General features: G+C 36.5%; 1 protein-coding gene across 4 annotated transcripts in view; it reads right to left on the bottom strand.

Annotated features, from left to right (window-relative positions):
- RPRD2 (regulation of nuclear pre-mRNA domain containing 2) overlaps positions 1-21,845 on the bottom strand; it is a 116,554-nt gene that overhangs the window by 8,775 nt on the left and 85,934 nt on the right. For 2 of the 4 annotated variants that reach the window (XM_003409497.4, XM_064282521.1), the window contains exons 3-10: positions 18,520-18,620; positions 17,591-17,668; positions 16,252-16,304; positions 15,499-15,625; positions 14,027-14,202; positions 3,288-3,570; positions 1,790-2,050; positions 55-255 (exon numbers count right to left, since the gene is read on the bottom strand). In XM_003409497.4, the coding sequence (XP_003409545.2) occupies positions 55-255; positions 1,790-2,050; positions 3,288-3,570; positions 14,027-14,202; positions 15,499-15,625; positions 16,252-16,304; positions 17,591-17,668; positions 18,520-18,620 (1,280 nt within the window). The remainder of the gene's footprint in view (positions 1-54; positions 256-1,789; positions 2,051-3,287; positions 3,571-14,026; positions 14,203-15,498; positions 15,626-16,251; positions 16,305-17,590; positions 17,669-18,519; positions 18,621-21,845) is intronic. The other 2 variants (XM_023547372.2, XM_023547373.2) reach the window with 1 other exon arrangement.

Raw genomic sequence — 21,845 nt, 5'->3', positions numbered from 1 at the left:
TCAGCCGGAGACAAACATTCACAATTCAAGTCCCTCTGGCACATGTCAGGTTACCTTGCAGTGCAGGGGCTGACTGTGTCTGGGTTTTGGAAAGAGCAGACAGAATGCTCTCTGGGGTGATCTCCACCTTGGAGAGGATATTTGCTAGAGGGTTGTGAGATGTTGTCGTGGCAGGAGCAGGTGTTTTCAGGCCACTGGTGAGACTGCTGGGACTTGTAGGAGTTCCTGGAGATGGTCTTGATGCAGGACTGACCCCTGGTGGCAGAAAGAGGAACTCAAGAAAATGCAATTCAAAATGACTAAATTCATGAGACTTTCCACTCACTTAAACCAGTCTGACATGCTTAACAGGAACTCTTCTGTGACTGACCCAAATGGTCCACATCATGGCTTATACAAAGAAAAAACATCTGAAAATAAGATTAAAATTTGCTCCCTTCTACTTGGAATGACCTTAGCATAAACAAGTATTATGAAGTTATTTTCATATATGTTCATTAGTTTTGGGAGTTCTAACAGACAGAAACCAGGCAACCAATCTCTTTTTTTCTCTTCCAAATGGCACCTACACCTCAGAGTCCTGGAGGGGCTCAATAAATATTGCTGGCTGATTATAGTGATCAGAGACACTGTCACTGCGTAACTCTGCCACCACACAATTCTAAGTGACCTGCAAGTTATTTGCCTTTGAAATGGCCTTTTAAATGAGATTATATAGGGAATCTCCTTTATAGTTTTACATTTTAAAACACTCGGTTGATTTCTAACACAGGAAAAAAAGGTATATAAAGATAAGAGAAAAACGAATATTTGAATATATGATCAGGTATTTTGAAGAAAAAAGTGAAAAAAATTTAAATCGCATCTTTAATCAAAGAAATGCAAATTAAAACAAGCCTTTTTAAAGTTTAATTTGACAAAGATTAAAACAAAACAGTACTGGAGAGAGGGAGGAATAAAGGCAACTTTCATATATTTGGTACATTTTGGCAGATCAACTCAGTAACAGATGTTAAGATTAAAAATCCTACTTAAATATATATTTATGTACTTATGATGAAATGATGCTTACCAGTTTCTTTAAAATAATCTGAAGTTAGGTAGGGGCAACAGATGAAATAAGATTAGTCAAATTTATACTACTGAAGCTGAGTGATGGGTATATGGGTGTTCTCTTCTTTTATGTATCTTCCATAAAATATTTTTTCATTAAAATTTTGTGTAAAAATAAAAGCCATATATACTTATCAACACTTTAAGGAAGGGCTGTGAATAAAATTTTAGCTTCAAGGTTGTTCATTACAGTATTCTTTATAGCAGTGAAACAATGGAAATACACTGTCTAATAATAAAGGATTAGACAAAATATAGAGTACTATGTACCTTTTACAAATGATACAGATGAAGTATTTTATGACAGAAAAATGATAATATATGTAGTTAAACTTTAAATACCTGGTTTCAAAACAGTATAGGCAAAATGCTTCAATTTTTTAAAGAAAAATTATTACAAATATTTACACCCCTAAAACATTCACATACACGGAATGCTAAACCTAAGCAGTTTCCCCTGGGGTAGTAGGATTATGGAAATTTAAATTTTTTTGCTTACCTGTATTTTCTAATTTGTATAAAATGACCCATGTATTGGTTTCATTTTATATGTTTTAACGTATTTTTCAATTAAAAAATGTTTAATTAAGAAAAATCAATTAAAAAAAACCAGACTGATGGTTCAAATAAAAAGATGGAAATCAGCTTTTTAATCCTCTTCACTGGGCTTACTTACCGGTGGTTTTCATGACAGATGTCAGGCTGCTGAGGATGGAGCTGATCTTTGCCAAATCCACGTTAGCCAGGTTTGGCAACGCCAACGCTGGGGAAGAGGACAGAAGAGATGTATTCACAGGCTTTGGAAGAGGTGGGGTTGCTGTCATGGTCACAGGCGCTGGGGTACTTGAAGAGGCCTTGCAGATGCTTTCTGTTGGCTTTGTAGGTACAGAAGTGGATACAGCTGACTTCTCCACAGGTTTTTCCTTCCTGTCCTCCACTGTTTCCACAGAGAAAAAAGGCAATATTGCATTTTACTACTTCCCAGGCTTTGCTTCCAATATGAAACATGTCCTAATATCTCCTAATTTAGGGATAAAAAGTACCACACTCTAGAGAAAACAATAACTTCAAGAATTTTTTAAAAGTCGTATTTTTCATAATTTATGATTCTTCCCACCTTTGCTACATGGTTAAAATAAATTTTTCCCAAGTTCCTCTTCTATATTACTTTTTAAGGATCCCTTTGCATTTTCTTACTATTTGCGTATTAAATTTGTACATTTCTGGAAGCACGTTACTGTTTGGTACACATTTGTGTTGTCTTCGGTGAGGATATTTATGTCATAAATTGTTCTGTCTTTTCTTTTACATTAACCTGAGAGCTTTCCGAGAGAGAGAAATCTGCACACACTTTATCACAGTTTTCTCTGGCTCCCCAAATTAACCTGCTAGGAGTGCAGTATACAAAGAGCGTTCATCTGAAACTGCTTCATGTTTTAACTCTCGGTGCCTTTGCAATACATGCTCCTTTTAATACTTTAAAGGTTTTATGGATAGTGCATTAAATATAACAGAATCAAACTGCCTAGTAAGAATAATTATAAAAGCTGGAGATGTCCGAGAAACAATTCGCCCACCCAGGTTAGTTTACAAAAGTGTGGTTAACAAACTGTGGCTCTAAAGGTCAAGTGAAACAGCAAATAAGGAATTCCATTCTAAGTGCCCTTCCCTTTAGAGCAGTAATGTCTTGAAATATAATTCAAGACATATATGTAAGTTTAGTTTTTTTAGTCATTATATAATAACAAAAATAGGTAAAATTAATTTTAAGGATTTATTTCAATATATCCCAAATATTTTAATTGCAACATGTAATCAATACAAAAATTATTAATGAGCTATTTTACATTCCTTTTTTGTGGGTACTAAATCTTTGGAATCCAGTGTGTACTTTATCCTTACAGTACATCTCAGTTGGGTAAGCCACTTTGAAATGCTCGATTATCCACATAGGCCAGCACCTACTATGCTGGATGGCATGGGTCTCGGCAATGATTCTCAACCCATGTGGCACACCAAATCCTGAACTACTGCTCTATAGGCCATAATGCTATCGTGGTGTTCCTACCTTATAAAGGTTGAACTATTTTTTACTACCTGCCTGTGGTTGATCCATTGGTGGGAAAGCAAAACAGATAAGGAATAAGTTGTATATTAATCATATAAGGGCATACCAATGATCTTTGACCCATCATCTTCCACATCTGAGAGTTCCATGTCTTCCACATCACGGTTGTCTGTTGCAGGCTCAGGTGTGGCAGATTTCTCACTCTCCACAGCTGGTGACTGAGATTCCTCACCTCCCATCCCCTGAAAAGGGGATTCAGAACCAGTTGGGGAGGGAGCATCCATGCTTGGGGAAGGGACTGGTGATTCTTCAGGATCAGGAAGGGTTGACTTCAACTGATCCAGCTTCTTCTTTAAATTATTCACTCGATTAGCAAAGGTTTTATATGCCTGAAAGAGAAAGAGTTTACTCTTCTAGGGAAAGAAATAAGAAGCTTCCATTTTGACTCAGATCAGACTGAACTCATCATTATTATTAGCTATATTATATCACTGGTACAAACCAAGAAAATACCATTTCTGTCACACATGGAGTAGTTTCCAGTCGCTACTTTTTGTATTCCCGAAATATTGCCAGCCATGCACTTAGCCTGAGTTAGAAATTTAGAGGTTATCTAAATACTGTAGGTCTTCCTACCTATGCAAATCTAACATAACCTCTACAGCAGCAGTCCTCAAAATATGGTCTGAAGTCAGGGTTAAGAAAGATTCATTAATTAAGCACTTACTATGTTCTAGGCCCTCTTGTAAGGAGCCCTGGTGGCGCAGTGGTTAAGTGCTCTGCTGCTAACCGAAAGGTCCGCTGTTTGAACCCACCAGCTGCTCCATGGGAGAAAGATGTGGCAGCCTGCTTCCATAAAGATTACAGCCTTGGAAACCCTGTGGGGCACTTCTACTCTGTCCTATAGGATTGCTATGAGTTGGAATCAACTCGATGGTAACTGGTTTGGTTTTAAGCAAATATTACCATCCACACATTTGCTAGAATTAGAAAGTAAGAGGTTATCTGTGATTTATCCTCTCATTCTTTTCTCTATATCCAACCAACAAATATCTATCAAAAGCCTAAATGTGCTGGCTCAATGTGTAAGGTCTGGGGATACAGCAGTTAAGAAGGCAAAAATACAATCTACAAATAAATGAGAATCCCAAATAGTAGTAAGTGCTAAAAAGAAAACAAAACAGGCCAATTACGATAGAGTGACATGAGGAAAAACAACAAATGACAGCCTGGGAGGTCATATCCTACTGATTTTTTAAAAAATAAATTTATTTTAGAAGAGTTTTAGATTTACAGAATTATTATGAAGATAGTACACAGAATTCTGATATATCTCACACCCAGTTTCCCCTATTAACATCTTACATTAGTATGGTACTTATGTTACAATTAATTAACCAATATTGATACTTTTTTTTTTTAATTAACTATAGTTCACACTTTTTTTTTATAGTTCACACTTTACATCGATTTCCTCAGTTTTCACCTAATATCCCTTTTCTGTTCCAGGATTCCATTCAGGATATAACATTACATTTAGTAGTCCTGTCTCTTTAGGCTCCTCTTACTTGTGGCAGTTTCTCAGGCTTCCCTTGTTTCTGATGACCTCAACAGTTCTGAAGAATAATGGTCATGTATTTTGTAGAATGTCCTTCAGTTGAGATTTGTCTGATGTCTTCCTTATCATTAGATTGGAGTAATGTGTTTTGGAAGGAAGACCACAAAGGGTGCTCCCATGGTGTCAAGGATACACACTGTCTATCAATATGACTTATAACTGCTGATGTTAACCTTGATCATCTGGCTTAAACCCCATTGACTTTTATCTCCTGATTATCTTAACTGCCAATGCCTTAAAGCTGTGTATGTGTTTTTAATGAGTATCTTGGACCATTAAATTTTGAAATCATTTTTGCTGGTTGTTCAAGAAGTATTATTTACAAAATGGAACGCAACAGAAAACAGAAGAACAGAACCTAGCTTTTGCTTCTGGATATGACTGAGTAGCTTGTAGTACCACGATGTGTCTGTCGATTTGCCATAGTGTGGTGGTTTGCATGTTGCTGTGACACTGGAAGCTATGTTACCAGTATTTCAAATATCAACCAGGTTGCCCATGGTGGACATGTTTTAGTGAAGCCTCCAGACTAACACAGACTAGGAAGAAGGACCTGGAGGTCTACTTCTGAAAAAATGGGCCAGTGAAAACCTCATGAATAGCAGCAAAACACTGTATGTTGGAAGATGAGTGCCTCAGGTTGGAAAGCACTCAAAATGCAACTGGGGAAGAGCTGCCTCCTCAAAGTAGACTTGACCTTAATGATGTGGATGGAGGAAAGCTTCTATGACCTTCATTTATAGATGTGGCACGGCTCAAAATAAGAAGAAACAGCTGCAAACATCCATTAATAATCAGAACATGGAATGTACTAAGTATTAATCTAAGAAAATTAGAAGTCATCAAAAATTAAATGAAGCACATAAAGATCAACATTCTAGGCACCGTGAGCTAAAATGGACTGAATTTTTGAATTGCACAATCATACAGTATACTATGCTGGGAATGACAGATTGAAAAAGAATGGCATTGCATTCATCTTCAAAAAAGAACATTTCGAGGTCTGTCCTAAAGTACAACTCTGTCAGTGATAGGATAATACCCAATCACCTACACGGAAAACCAATTAAAACTACCATTATTCAAATTTACGCACCAACCACTAAGACCAAAGATGAAGGAACTAAAGATTATTTACCGACTTCTGCAGTCTGAGACTGATCAAACATGCAACCAGATGTACTGATAACTAATGGTGACTGGAATGTGAAAGTTGGAAACAGGATTGGTAGTTGGAAAATATGGCCTTGGTGACAGAAAACGATGCTGGAGATCACATCATAGAATTTTGCAAGACCAACAACTTATTCATTGCAAATACCTTTTTTCAGTAAAATAAATGGTGACTTATACACGTGGACCTCGCTGGATGGAAAACACAGGAATCAAACTGACTACATCTGTGGAAAGAGATGATGGAGAAGCTCAATATCATCAGTCAGAACAAGGCCTGGGGCAGACTGAGGGACAGACCATCAATTGCTCATATCCAAGTTTGAGTTGAAGCTGAAGAAAATGAAAACAAGTCCATGAGAGCCGAAGTATGACTTTGGGTATATCCCACCTGAATTTAGAGACTATCTCAAGAACAGGTTTGACACATTGAACAGTAATGACCAAAGGCCAGATGAGTTGTGGGACAACATCAAGGACATCATAAATGAAGAAAGCAAAAGATCAATAAATAGATAAGAAAAAAAGACCAAAATGGATGTCAGAAGAGACTCTGGAACTTGCTCTTGAATGTCAAGCAGCTAAAGCAAACAGAAGAAATGATGAAATAAAAGAGATGAACAGAAGATTTCAAAGGGTGGCTCGAGAAGACAAAATAAACTATTATAATGAAACGTGCAAAATCCTGGAATTAGAAAACCAAAAGGAAAGAATACACTCACCACTTCATAAGCTGAAAGAACTGAGGAAAAAATTTAAGCCTTGAGTTCCAATACTAAAGGATTCTATGGGCAAAATATTGAACGACGCAGAAACATCAAAAGATGGGTAAAAAGAACTGGTCGATGTTCAACCATTTCAGGAGGTAGCCTATGGTCAAGAACAGATGGTACTGAAGAAGTCCAAGCTGCACTGAAGGCAATGATGAAAAACGAGGCTCCAGGAATTGACAGAATACCAACAGAGATGTTTCAAGAAACGGATGCAGCACTGGAGTGCTCGCATATCTATGCCAAGAAATTGGGAAGACAGCTACCTGGCCAACCGACTGGAAGAGATCCATCTTTATGCCTATTGCAAAGAAACGTGATTTAACAGAATGCGGAAATTATCAAACAATATTATTAATGCCACACACAAGTAAAATTTTGCTGATGGTAATTCAAAAGCGGTTGCAGTACCACATCAACATGGAAGTACCAGAAATTCATGGTAGATTCAGAATAGGATGTGGAACAAGGGATATCATTGCTGATGTTAGATGGATCTTGGCTGAAAGCAGAGAATACGAGAAAGATATTTACCTGTGTTTTATGGACTATACAAAGACATTTGACTGTGTAGGTCATAACAAATTATGGATAATATTGCAAAGCACGGGAATTCCATAACTCTTTAATTGTGCTCATGAGGAACCTGAACCTAGATCAAGAGGCAGTGGTTCAAACATGACAAGAGGATACCACATGGTTTAAAATCAGGGAAGGTGTGTATCAGGTTGTACCCTTTCACCATACTTATTCAATATGTATGCTAAGCAAATAATCTTAGAAGCTGGACTATGAAGAAGAACGAGGCATCGGGATTGGAGGAACTCATTAATAACCTGCAATACATGGATGACACAACCTTGTTTGCTGAAGTGAGAACGGCCTGAAGCACTTACTGATGAAGATCAAAGACTACAACCTTCAATTCAGCATGGATTACACTTCAACATAAAGAAAACAAAAATCCTCATAACTGGACCAATAAGCAACCTCATCATAAATGGAGGAAGTATTGATGTTATCAAGGATTTCATTTTAATTGGATCCACAATCAACACCCATGGAAGCAGCAGTTCAGAAATCAAATGACAGGTTTCACTGGGAAAATCTACTGCAAAAAAAACTCTTTGAAATATTAAAAAGCGAAGATGTTACTTTGAGGACTAAGGTGAGCCTGACCCAAGCGATGGTATTTTCAATCGCCTCATATGCATGCAAAAGCTGTACAATGAATGAGAAAGACCAAAGAAGGATTGATGCCTTTGAACTAATGTGCTGGTGAAGAATACTGCATATACCATGGACTGCCAGAAGAATGAACAAATCTGTCTTTGGAGAAGTACAGCCAGAATGCTCCTTAAAAGGACAGTGAGACTTCGTCACATGTACTCTGGACATGTTACCAGGAGGGGCTAGTCCCTGGAAAAGGATATCATACTTGGTAAAGTAGAGGGTCAATGAAAGAGAGTAAGACCCTCAAGGAGATGGACTGACACAGTCGCTACAACAATGGGCTCAAACACAGCAACAACTGTAAGGATGACAGATGACCAGTCAGCATTTCGTTCTGTTGTACATAGGGTCACTATGGGTCAGAACAGACTTGACAGCACCTAACAGCAACAAAGCTTGTAGTAGACCCAATGCTTCCACCAAGAATAACTAGAAAAATCAGAGTTATATATATATATTTACACACAGACACACACACCACACACAGACACACACACCACACACCCTCTCTGTTTGGATGCATCAGAGAGCGACTGAGGCAACCAGACCTAAGTGGCAAAGTTCTATAGCGGGGGAAACCACATGGAGCATTAAGATGACATTTTTGTAGCCCCCTTTTCTCTCAGGTTTTCTGCTGATTTTTGGGAGTTGGGCAAGGAGATGGCAGGACAAGGACAAAAGGTCGAGGCAGAGGACCACTACTAAAGGCATAGAAGAAAAATCAGAGCTTTCAGCAGTTTTGCTGGACTGAATGGGGAAAACTAGAGACTTGAAAGGTTAGAATCCTGGTGAAAGAAGATGGACAAAGATCTGGCTCAACAACATGCTAGTTTTTCTCCAAGATATTTGCTGAATTCTGAAGCTGCTTAATGCCAGTCTCATAGTATAAAGAGAGAGTGATTTAGAGTTCAAGTAACTCCACGGAGGAGGGCTCCAGTGATCACCCAGGCTGCCAGTGGGAAAATCTACATCCTAGAAGCTGGGGTCAACCAGACGTAGACAGAAGCTTGCCAAAACTGCAACTCCTCAAGTTAGCTCCGTCCTAGATTTGGTTAATATGACCAGCCCTCACTCTGTCTAGGGAGGGAAAGAGTGAACCCTCTCTGGAGGATGATAAACCATCCTGAGACTCTACATTCTTTCACATACAATGTCCAGCATTCAGTAAAAAATTGGCAGGAAACAGTTCAGAAAAAGGTTAAGAATGGTTGTACGATTTGAAAAATGTCATCAATGTCACTAAATTATCCATATAGAAACTGCTGAACTGGTGTATGCTTTGCTGTGGATATTCTCAACAACAACAAAAAATCAGCGGCATGCAAAAAGACAGAATCAAATTACTAAGTGCTGACAGGTGAGCCTTGCAGCCTAGAGCGAAATACCGGGGTGAGGAAAATGTCTGCACTGGAAGGAGGCATTGTACAGAATGTTAGAGCCTAAGCAGGATAAAGAAGTCCATAAACCCAGTAAAGAAGTCCATAGACGGGGTAAAAGTGCTGGGAGATTTGTTACATACAAGGGGACTGATCAAATAATTAAATACGTTGAAGACAAGAAGAACAAAGTTTTGCATTATTAATAAAAGCAATTACAAAATGTGGAAAGGGAGAAAAGCAGAACCTGTGGTCTTGGATTGGAATTAGAGGTATCAGTGTGAATTCATGGTTTGCAATACAGACAGATATTAAAAATATATAAATATAAATACAAATATAAATGTGTGTGTGTGTGTGTGTGTACAGGTTAAGTATCTATATACATACATATATTCTCTAGCTCTGTACTCTAATAGGGTCTGGCTACAGCGACATCCCAATAGCAATGAATACACACTTACTACCTAGATTTTAGTTTCTAAATACTGTTTTCCACTAAAAGGAACCAGGGCTCCCTGGAGAAATGACTGATTTCAGGGCTGGGCAGGAAAAGTACATGATGAGCCTGGGACACCTTTGATCCAAAAGTAAGGAAGTGCTCAAAAAAAAGAAAAAAGTTGAGAACCTGTCAAAAGAGCAATGAAACTAGCTTCAAAAGGAGCTCCCACTAGCCAAATCTGAAGCAATTTGACCATCAAATGGTAGTAATGAATTGAAACACTGAATAAATAGGAGTCTATATAAGTCCAACTTATTTTCAAAAGATTCAGGAATATAAAGGTCTTCAATACTAAAAGTATTTCTTTAAGTCTGAGATTGTTTCAAAAAATTTGAAAAAAGAAAACAGAGGAAAAGATTAATATATGGACAGATTTTTAACAGAAAATTGAACTCTTTCGAAAGAATCAAATGGCAATTCTAGAACTGAAAAATAAACCGACTAAAATTAATAGATAGGTTTAACAACAGATACGAGTCAGCAAAAGAGCAAATTAATGAATTAGAAGACTGGATAACAGAAAATACCTAAAGGAAGCAGAGGGTAATGGGACAGAAAATACAGACAGCAACATAAAAAAACATTTTGGAACACAGTAATGAGATCTAACATACATATAAGTATAATTCTAGAAGGAGAGGAGAAAGAATGAAACAGAAACAATATTTGAAGAGGTAAGTGCTGGAAGTTTTCCAATATTTACGGGAAGTATCAAGCCAATGATTCCAAAAGTTTTGTAAATCTCAAGCCAGATGAATACAAAGAAAACTGCAACTAGGAATGAACATCATTGTATAACCACTGAAAATCAAAGACAAAGAGAAAATATTATTAATAGCTGCCAAAGAAAAAAGATACTATATTCAAAGAACAACAATAAGACTGATGGCTTACATCTCACTGAAATCACAGAAATGCACAAGACAATAGAATAACATATTTAAAGTACTGAAAGAAAGTAACTGCCCAATCTAGAATTCCATATTCAGTGGAAAAAAGACTTTTAAAAATAAACAAACTTAAAGAGTCTGCCAGCATCAGGTCTGTACTTAAAAAATTGTAAAGGGTATCATTCAGCAGAAGAAAAATTATCCCAGATGAAAGGGTAAAGATGCAGACATTAATGCAGAGCAACAAAAATGATAAATACAAATAACCTACTCCATAGAACAATTGTAGGATACATACACACACATACATACATACATATGTAAAAATGATAAATATAAATAACCTCCATAGAACAATTGTAGGATATATATACACACACACGTATACATACATATATAAAAAACCTACTCCATAGAACTGTAGGATACATACACACACGTACACATATATATATAAAAAACCTACTTCATAGAACAATTGTAGGATACATATACACACATACATGTAAAAATGATAAATATAAATAACCCACTCCATAGAACAATTGTAGGATACATACACACACATATATATATAAATGATAAATATAAATAACCTACTCCATAGAACAATTGTAGGATATATACACACACTCATACATACATATGTGAAAATGATAAATATAAATAACCTACTCCATAGAACAATTACAGGATACACACACACACACACACACATATATATATACATGTAAAACAATATACAACAATCAAATAAAGACATCAAAGTTCGGACAGTGAATGCAGCTCCTTAGGTGATACCTTTAAGGAACTCAAAAACAGCAGCAGTAAAAAAAAAAAAAGCAGTAGGAGGCTAAAAAGCCAAGCAGAGATTTCAACAGCTACCCAGTGCCAGGGAGGCAGAGCTTACATAGTTTAAATCCCACCAAGTTAGAGGGGCTTAGTGAATACCTAGATATACCACTGGAAAAATTTCAGAACAAGGATAAAGCCCCTTCCTAAAAGCTTCCAGACAGAAAAAAAAATTGTTACCTAAAAAGGATCCTACAAAGACTTCGTATCAACAATGCTGAAGACCACGGAGTAATGCCTTGTAAGCTGTGGGGGAAAATAATTTTCAACCAGCCAAATGATTACAGCAAATGTGAAATGGGAATAAAGACATTTTTAGGTACGAAGGGACTCAGAAGGAGCCCTGGTGGTGCAGTGAATAAGCAGGAAACTCTATGGGGCAGTTCTACTCTGTCCTTTAGGGTCGCTGAGTCAGAATTGACTCGACGGCACTGGGTTAATAACCAAAAGGTCAACAGTTCAAACCCACCAGCCACTCCATGGGATAAAGATGCAGCAGTCTGCTTCCATAAAGATTAGTCTTGGATACGCTATAGGGCATTCTACTCTGTCCTATAGGGTCACTATGTGTTGGAATCAACTCGATGGGAATGGTTTTTTTTTTAAGACTTGGAAAATTTATCTCTCAGAAACCCTTTTTGGGAAATTATTTGAGGATGTGTGCTCCAGCAAAACAGGGGAGAAACAAGAAAAGACATGGAATCTAAGAAAACAGAGAGCCCAACTCAGAATAGTAGTAAAGTATAATCCCAGGATGACAAACCTAGAGAGCCACCTAAAACTGGAGCAGAAGGGCTGGAGTTCAAATAGGGAGGTGATATGGATTAAATTGTGTGCCCCCAAAATACATGTTGGAATTCAAACCCCTATACCCATAGATGTGATCCTGTTTGGAAATACAGTTTTCTTTGTTAATTAGATGGGTTAGGATAGGTTCTAAATCCAATCACTTCTGAGTTATAAGAAGAGCAGATCAGACACAGAGATATGCACACACCAGGAAGCCAGATGCTGTGTGAGGATCTGCAAGGAACCAAGGAGTGCCCAGGGCTACCGACAAGGAAGGAACTAAGGGGGCCAATACCCTAATTTGGACTTTTAGCCTCCAGAACTGTGAGAAAACAAATTTCTGTTCTTTAAAGGCACCCACTTGTGGTATTTCTTTTACAGCAGCACTATGTAACGAAGACAAGAGGACTCTGGGAAAAATGGGGATTCAGAAGATTTGAAGTGATATATAGAAAATTTGAAAATAAAAAACTGAGGCTATGAGAAGACAAACAATACAAGAAAAAAAAGGACAATTAGAAATACTAGGAAAAAAACAAAAACCTGTTATAATCAGTAACAAGACCTTGTAGTGAATAATATTTACATAGTTATACGTAAATATAAAGTATAAACTTTATTTTCAATCTTTAGACCAAGGAAGTAAGAAGACTTAATTATGGTATAGGATAGAATGTAAATATTATCAACTCTGCCAATGTAAAAGTATAGCTGACTGAGGCTGGGAAATTGAAGGGATAAAGGAAAACTAATGGAGAAGGATACGGAGGTGACTATCTTCATTCTACAAAGTGAGGAGTCTAGAGTTAATGGTCAAAAAACAGTACAGGTAGTACTTCAATACACAAAAGTAATCAATAGATTGTAAATAGTTACGTAACAGTATCAGGAGAACGCAGAAGGCAGGTAAGTGCAAATCTTCATTTGCCATACCACGAAGTTAATAGATATTTCTAAAATAGGATAAATCAAGAAAGAACAATAATGGGTGTATTATTTAGAAATATGGAGGCAAATGCCAGAAAAAAAACAGATAAATGAGTTAAAAAGGATTGCTTCCAGAAATGGGACAAGAAAGAGAAAGCTTACTTTTCATTATTAGAACTACAGTACCATGTGCTTTTATGACCATATACAGTAATTAAAAAAAAAAAAAAAAGATTTAAATAAGTATAAAACAGTTTCTTTCAGAGGCCATTAGGTATCTGCCAATTATCACCCCCTCTTCCTGAAGGGAGAAGGGAAATGAGAAGGTCATTAGTTCAGTCATTTTATCATGGAATTTAGTAATAGAAACATCTAGTTTTCTGGTTTAAAAAAAGTATATACACTTCTGCCCAATTTTATATCCTGTCACAGTAATCTGGCAAACTCTCTTTGACAGGCTTAAGACATTAGGCTTCAGCAAAGCAAAATGGTTAGGGCATGCATGAGCTTTCGTGTCAGAAAGACACAAGTCTTAATCTAGACTCCACCGCTTGCTACCTATATTACCTTGAACGAGGTTACTAACCTTCAAAAGTAACTTCTACACCTGTGAAGTGGAGATAATAATGCTTATTTTCACAGTTAGATAACATATGTAAACTGTCTCTGCCACATAGTAGGCACTCAATATACGGTAACTTTAATTATTACTTACATTGGCCACCACTTTTACTTCTTTGTATTGTGCTTCATAGAAAATTCCAGCATTTTCCAGTGCTTCAGTTAGTGAGGGCCCATTTTTCACCTGCTTATCTAATCCGTTCACAAATTCCTCCAGTTTGGAGCTTGCCTCTTCAAATTCTTTGGAGAACTTCTTCCCACCTGTTTTATCTAAAAGTTTTCATATCAAGATAAAAAAAGAAAAAGTAAAAAAAAAAAAAAATCAATCTCTTGCAGATAACCTCTCTCTGGATGATCTGTGAACCTGTTCCTGCTATCTCAGTGTGTAGTATTTTTAGTCTCATAATTTTACAGCTGATATCTCAAAGATGTTTCTCAAAATCACAAAACAGGTTATTAAAATGAATCATGTGAACCTACTGGAGTAAAGCAAGAGTGCCTCATGAAGGTAAAGAAAAGAAAGTTCAACTATGAGAAAGTTTGTTGGTTGCTTCCTTTCTTCACAAATTTGATGCCATTTGGGAATAAACAAGGCTCATTCTGTTCATTACTTTTGTACTATAAAATCTAATGGCACATCTCTTAGGTGAGAAAACTAAGATCCAAAAAAGTAAAGTCACCTCTCTGTGTGTATTACACTAAAAATTCTTTCAGATCTGAAGATCCTGATAATCCAGTAACCGAAGAGTATAAACTATGAATTATTTTTTTCAACAACATTAACGTATGCGAACTGTTACTTACTCTCCTAAATATACTTCTTTGGAATATGGCTTTAGATATGGGTACAAAATTTGGCTTTGTCTCTTATTGGCTGTGTAACTTGAGCAAACTACTGAACCCCTGAGGAAGCCTCAGACTCCTCATCTATAAAACTAAAGTTTTTAATATGCTTCTGGGTTGTTGAGAGGATAAAGTTAAATAACATTTGCTAAATTTAAAACACAGTAAAAGAACAAAACAGGTACCATAATGAATAGCTAGGAGTCATTCATCCATTATTTCAAAAATATTTATCAAAAGCCCATTATGTACCAGGCATTTTCTAGGCACTGAAGCTATAAAAAAAAAAAATAAATAAATAAATATTTTTTTTTTTTGAAGCTATAGCAATGAACAAATGAGGATAATTCTTGCCTCCATGAGGCTTACATTCTAACAAATTATTAGAACGATTATTATTTGCAATTTACAATGTAAAGAAAAGAGAGCAACTAGCTACAGAGCTTTTATGGGCCATTACAGTGAACTTAAGTAACATCCCAAGCCAACAAAAACTTCACAGTATACAACAACAATAAATAACTCAATACACCAAAAAAAAGCATGATAAGTGAGAAAAAGGAAATTTATATGCATCAATCACTACTTGGGAAACCAGAGGTGCTACAACTACTTTCTACAATCTGAGGTTCTCTTTATGGGGGAAGCCAGTCTGATTACTTGAAAATGACAGGTCTGAAAAGAAAATCTTAATTATTCTATATAAGACGATATAAATATTACCTTTTAAGCATTTGAGGGTTTCCGTGCTGCACACATCCACCCTCATAGTTGACAACTGTTTTTCCTTTAACTCTATCTGGTCTTCTGAGCGCTTGTACAGCAACAGCTCTTCAATGAGGGCCTGAGACTGAATACAGACTACAGTCATATTTCATTTATGAAATAATTTACTTATTCTCATTCTATCTCTCTTCATTAAAAAAAAAAAAAAAGACTTAAGCCTAAATAACAAAATTCCAAGAAAGAAAAAAAAATCTTTACGTTCCTCCTCACAGTTAGGGAAATCAGTATGAATTCTCACGTCAAAACAACTTTTTCCAGTTATATAGTTAGAAAAATCCTTTTCCTTAATTTTTTAAAACCAATTTATGGTTACAGGCTTAAGAATGAAATAGCCAAGTGTCTACTATATCTTACAAAAAATTAATTATATAAACATAGTCTTACTATGTTAATTTTAAGCAAATTATAATTTAGCAGATCTTCACAGAAAGACGAACCTCCTGGTTGGTATAAATTCAATACAGAACTCAGCTGGTAATAAATACTCTCAAAGAAGGCTACTTCTCCAATAACAGATAAAACTCCAAGCAATCTAATCTCAACCTGGATTCCTTTAGAACAGTTCAAATGTGTTTAAAACATAGTTGACGTATAACTGAATAAAAACAATTCTTAATGAACCATACAGGAAACTGTAACACAAAAGAGGTAGATAATACTCTGGCCTGTTAAACTTATTTGGTAACTTACTCGAAATTCAGCAACTATCTTAGACTTGAGAGCGGCTTTTGGATTCGAGGATGCTGTTGGAGGTAAACAAAAGGTCATTAAGAATACAGACACATACTCAGAAAAATTTCAGCTCTATAGTTAAGGGTTTACTCTTTGAACGTAAGTCAAACATGCACATTTAAATCATAATATATTTCCTAGAATAAATAAGGGAGTATGAAATTTAAATACTTCAAAGTATGGTCAATATAAAAGCATACTCTACTATTTAGATAGGCCTAATTTTTTAACCTACTTACCTCAAACAGACCTTTGCAGTTATAAAGACCTAGAATTACTGATTTGGAGAAGTTGAGATACATGAAGTACCTTTTTTTCCCTAGTCTGGCTGGGTATAAGAGGATCTCAATACCTCAAATTAAAAGTGTTCAGGAACAGAAAATCCAATTAATCCTAAGCACTGGCTGAAGAACCTTAGTTACAAACGATCAACTCTATTCCTATGTATTTTAGCTTTAGATTTCTTTTTCTGCTGACTCGATTCATAGCAAAAAATAGGCAGGGAAACTTCTAAGTATATTACCACTGTGGTTGAACTTTGGCTGAAATGACGACTCTTGTCCCTAAGCATGCAACTTATGATCAAAAGGATGTCAAAGGTCTCCCTTATTCTGGATGAATATCAAGTGCTCGCTGGAGCAAAACCATCCCAAGCGTCTTGTTTCACCTCCCAATTCTCACTGTCTTTCACCTCGTTCCCTCCACACCTTCAAGTCTCTCTCAATACTCCTCAGTTTGGCCCACAGCAGCCTATCACATGCAGTATTCCACTCCCTTGATTTCATGCTGAGTAAATATGATAAATATAACAGGAGCTGCAGTTAGAGAATGAGCTTCTGGCCAGGATTTGAGGCCCATGTTCTAATCTGGCAGAGTGTATCCCCAAATCTGAAGGATTTCATGGCTCCCACAGAAATGCTTCTTAATGCCTAGTCTCCTCTTCAGTTTTGTGGTTTAATTGCCAGCTGCCTCTAACTTCATACATCTTTAAACCTGAGAATTAGCCTGGGCACTATCAAGTTTTTTTTTTTTTTCTTCTTTCAATTCCCCAACTACTCTTGTATCTTCACTCATTTAAACCCTTTTTCTGCATTTTCTTTGTTTAAGTGTTTTGTTTTTTTTTTTAAAGAAGTAACTCCAAGATGGCTTGTTTATTTTAAGTCACAGGGAGCCTCCCAGGCCTGGAAAACACAGGCTTGACCATGGTTTATGCCAGGTACGATGCCAAATGGTCTACATTTTCTTCTGCTCCAAAAAGAGGAGGTAATTTTATATTAGTTGAGATTTTGTTCCTTACTTTGCGATTTCTTCCACTGCTTATTCGGTTGTTTGTTCAGATTTTCTTTCAGCTGCTTCTGAGTTTTGAAAGTGGTACCTGGAAAACATTTCAGTTTTTGCAATCTGGCATTATGGGAAGCTGTTCTGTCTGTCCACTTCAGTGCCAAAGTTGTAGCATGAAAAAAGGCAATCCGAGACTGTGTGCAGTTTCTTTCCTTTTCTTTCATTTTTATAAAAAAATGAAAACACCCACCAGATCTAAGAAGCTGTCAAATAACCACAATTTCTGTAATTGATAAAATTACCAATTTTGAAAAGAAGAGGGCGAGAGGCTTATAAACACTATTTAACAGGTTAAAATAAAGAATTTAACAGCTTCTTAGAAGATGCTATTTTTAAAACAAATTTATAGTCAAATGAGGGTATCAGGTATCACTACCTTCTATTCAATGACTTCAATTACATGCATCTACTACATAGGAACTAAACGGCTTTTTTTTTTTTTCTTCAAAAACCAGTACACACTTACTGTAATTCTAAACCAAAATGTCTGAAGACCATCAATATATGCTTACTTTACCAGATAACTTAGTGAGACTGAAACTTGTCCAAAAATTCTCCAAGAGTTAAGAGGAGAAGGTAGTATTTATTAACATAAACAATTTAAAACACTTAATTAAAGCAAATTCAGGAAAACAATCAGATCGCTATCATCATTTGATATGCTGGATTTTCTTTAGTCAATAAAAACAAAATCCAACCCACCTCCAAAATATGTTTTAATTCAAACAAATCTAGATTTTTACAAGTATTTAATTTTAAACACACACGGCCAGATCAAGGCTTTATTTTTTGTTGTTAAGCTATAGAACCAGATCTGTGAAGTACATAATTTTAAAGATTGAACACTGACTCAAATTTTACTTTTAGGAAAGAAAAGACACTTACTCAAAGCTTCTCTTAATGCCATAATCATTTCCTCTGGGTATACATTTCTATCTTCCCAGATTTTAAAGATTCGTTCTATAGACTTAGAAACAGAAGGATCCCTGAAAAGAAAAAGTGAGACAGACATATAAAAATGTTGACTGATATCCCAAACTAGAAATCTCAGAGTAAAGCTGTCAAGAAAATCATTTTCCAAATGTCTTCTGATGTTTATTTAAAAACATTTTTTTCTACAGTGCCCAGGACTAAAGAAATCTTAAATACTTTTATTCAATGCTTTTACCAATGACATAGATGAGTCTACAGATGACATATTCAACTTTTTGATGCATATAAAGTTGAGAGGGCTAGCCAATGTACTAAGTGACATAAAGGGCATCTCAAAAGACAGATCCAATCTGTTGCTGTTGTTAGGTGATGTTGAATCGGTTCCAACTCACAGCAACCCTATGTACAACAGATGGAAACACTGCCTGGTCTTGTGCCATCCTCACAATTGTTGCTGTTTGAGGTCACTGGTGCTGGCACTGTGTCAGTCTATCTCCTTGAAGGTCTTCTTTTTTTGTTGACTCTCTACCAAGCGCTATGTCCTTCTCCAGGGACTTGTCCTTCCTGATAACATGTCTAAAGTATATGAAAGGAAGTCTCGCCATCCGCACTTCTAATGACCATTCTGGCTGAACTTTTTCTAAGACAGATTTATTTGTTCTTCTGGCAGTTCGTGGTATATTCAGTATTCTTTGCCAATACCGTAATTCAAATGCATCAATTCCTCTTCAGTCTTCCTTATTCATTGTCCAGCTTTTGTATACGAAGTGAATGAAAATACCATGGTTGGGTCAAGCACACCTTAGTCTTCAAAGTGACATCTTCCCTATTTAACACTTCAAAGAGGTCTTTTGCAGCAGATTTGCCCAATGCGATGCATTGATAGATTTCCTGACTGCTGTTTCCATGGGCATTGATTATGGATCCAAGTAAAATGAAATCCTTGACAATTTCAGTATTTTCTCCATTTATCGTGATGTTGTTTATTAGACTAAATCTAATAAGATAAAATGTAATAAAGAAGAAACGCGTCCATAAAACTAACTGCACAACTACAGAATGAGGAAGACAATGCTATATATATATTTTTTAAATAAAAAAGTTTGGTTGAAAATAACATGACTCAGTCATGTACTGGAGCATGTTTTCCAAAAAGCTATCACATAATACTCTAAGAATACACATCTAGAATGAAGAAGGTGAGGGTAGCAGGTTTACAGATGGGCTGCTTCTATGTTTAGGTTGGTCATCTCTCTTCAACAGAAAAATCAATAAAGTTGAAGTGCACAAAGTAGTAGTACCAGGAAATAAGAATTAAAATCATGCCTTATAAGAACTACAGAAGTAAAAAAGAGAAAAGAAAAGAAAAGAAAAGAAAAGAAAAGAAACAACCGAGAGAGGACACAAAGGTTATAAAGAAGAGGAATCAAACCGATTCTATTTAATCCCAGAATGCAAAATAAGAATAACGGCATGAAGTTATAGGGAAAGAAATCTGAATAAAGAAAAACATTCTAATACCACTGTTAAAGACAAAACGAGAATTTCTCCGGAAGCAAACCCACTAACCCATGATATTGAAGCGTAAGATAAAAGGAACTATATCAACTTTTGAGGAGCCCTGGTGGTGCAATGGTTAAAGGACTCAGCTGCTAACCCAAAGGTCAGCAGTGGAACCCACCAGCAGCTCTGCAGGAGGAAAGAGCTGGTGATCTGCTCTCATAAAGATCATAGCCTAGGAAATCCTATGGGACAGTTCTATTCTGCCTTCTAGGGTTTGCTATGAGTTGGAATCGTCTTGACAACACACAATCAACATACTGACTTTACAGTCCCTTTCCAACATGAGTCTATCAATTCATGTGTTCACACACAACTTTTTTGCCTAAGAATGGCATGTACAGGAAACGGACCAAAAAACCCACTGCTGTTCAGTCAATTCCAACTCATAGTGGCCCTGTAGGAGAGCGCAGAACTACCCTATACGGTTTCCGAGGCTGTAAATCCTTATAGAAGCAGACTGCTACATCTTTCTTCAGCAGAGTGGCTGGCTGGTAGGTTAGAATCACCAACCTTTCAGTTAGGAGCTTGGCATTTTAACCGCTGCACCACCAGGACTCCTGGAAACAGAAAATGGTATTACATTTTCTAGAAGATTATTGACCAGAATGGACAGACTCTATTGTCATTTCTTTCTTTTCATGCTGAGAGCCTTACTCGCATTATAAAAGCAACACTAAAAAAATTATGGAAATTACAGGAAAAAATTCACTTATGCACACCAAATGTACCATAAATAGTATACAAATAGCATAGAATATACAAATTTCAATATTACTGTCTTCTAGTCTTTTTTTCCTGCATATATGTTGTATTTGAAACTAATTATTTATATATGTACACACAACCGTATTCCAGTCTTTTTAAAAACTTTTGTTGTGCTAAAATGTATATAACAAAACATTTGTCATTTTAGCCACTGTAAATGTACAATTCAGTAACAATTATGCTCACCTTGTTGCCCAACCATCACCACTATTTCCAAAAGTTTTCATCACCCTAAACAGAAACTTAATACCCCCCCTTCTCCCTTCCCCCAGCTCCTGATAACCACTAACAAGCTTCTGCCTGTATGCATTTGCCTATTCTAGATATTTTATTTAAGTGGTATCATGTAATATTTGTCCTTTTCTGTCTGGCTTATTTCATTCACCATAATGTTTTCAAGGTTCATTCATGTCTTAGCATGTACCAGAACTTCATTTCTCTTTACGGGTGAATAATATTCCATTGTAAGTATATACTATATTTTGTTCATTCACACATCTACTGATGGACACCTCAGTTGTTTCCACCTTTTGGCTACTGTGAATAATGCTGCAATGAACAGTAAGTATACAAGTATCTGAGCTCCTGTTTTCAATTTTTTTGGCTATATTCCTAGGAGTAGAATTGCTGGATCATATGGTAATCCCACCCCTCTTTTTTTATTGGTGTAAAAGTGTATCTGTTTTAGTTATCTAGTGCTGCTATAACAGAAATACCGTTAAGTGGACGGCTTTAATAAACAGAAGTTTATGCTCTTGCAGTTTAGGAGACTAAGAAGTCCAAACTCAGGGTGTCAGCTCTCTCTGTCGGCTCTGGGGGAGGGTCTGTGTCACCAGTCTTCCCCTGGTCCAGGAGCTTCTCAGAGCAGGGACTCTGGGTCCAAAGGACACACTGCTCCTGGCTCTTCTTGCTTGTTGGTAATGAGGTCCCCCATCTCTCTGCTTGCTTCT

This window comes from Loxodonta africana, chromosome 3 (genome assembly GCF_030014295.1).
Source record: "Loxodonta africana isolate mLoxAfr1 chromosome 3, mLoxAfr1.hap2, whole genome shotgun sequence".
Classification (NCBI taxonomy): domain Eukaryota; kingdom Metazoa; phylum Chordata; class Mammalia; order Proboscidea; family Elephantidae; genus Loxodonta; species Loxodonta africana.
The sequence above is the reverse complement of the archived record's forward strand: the minus strand, read 5'-3'. Positions and strand labels throughout refer to the sequence as shown.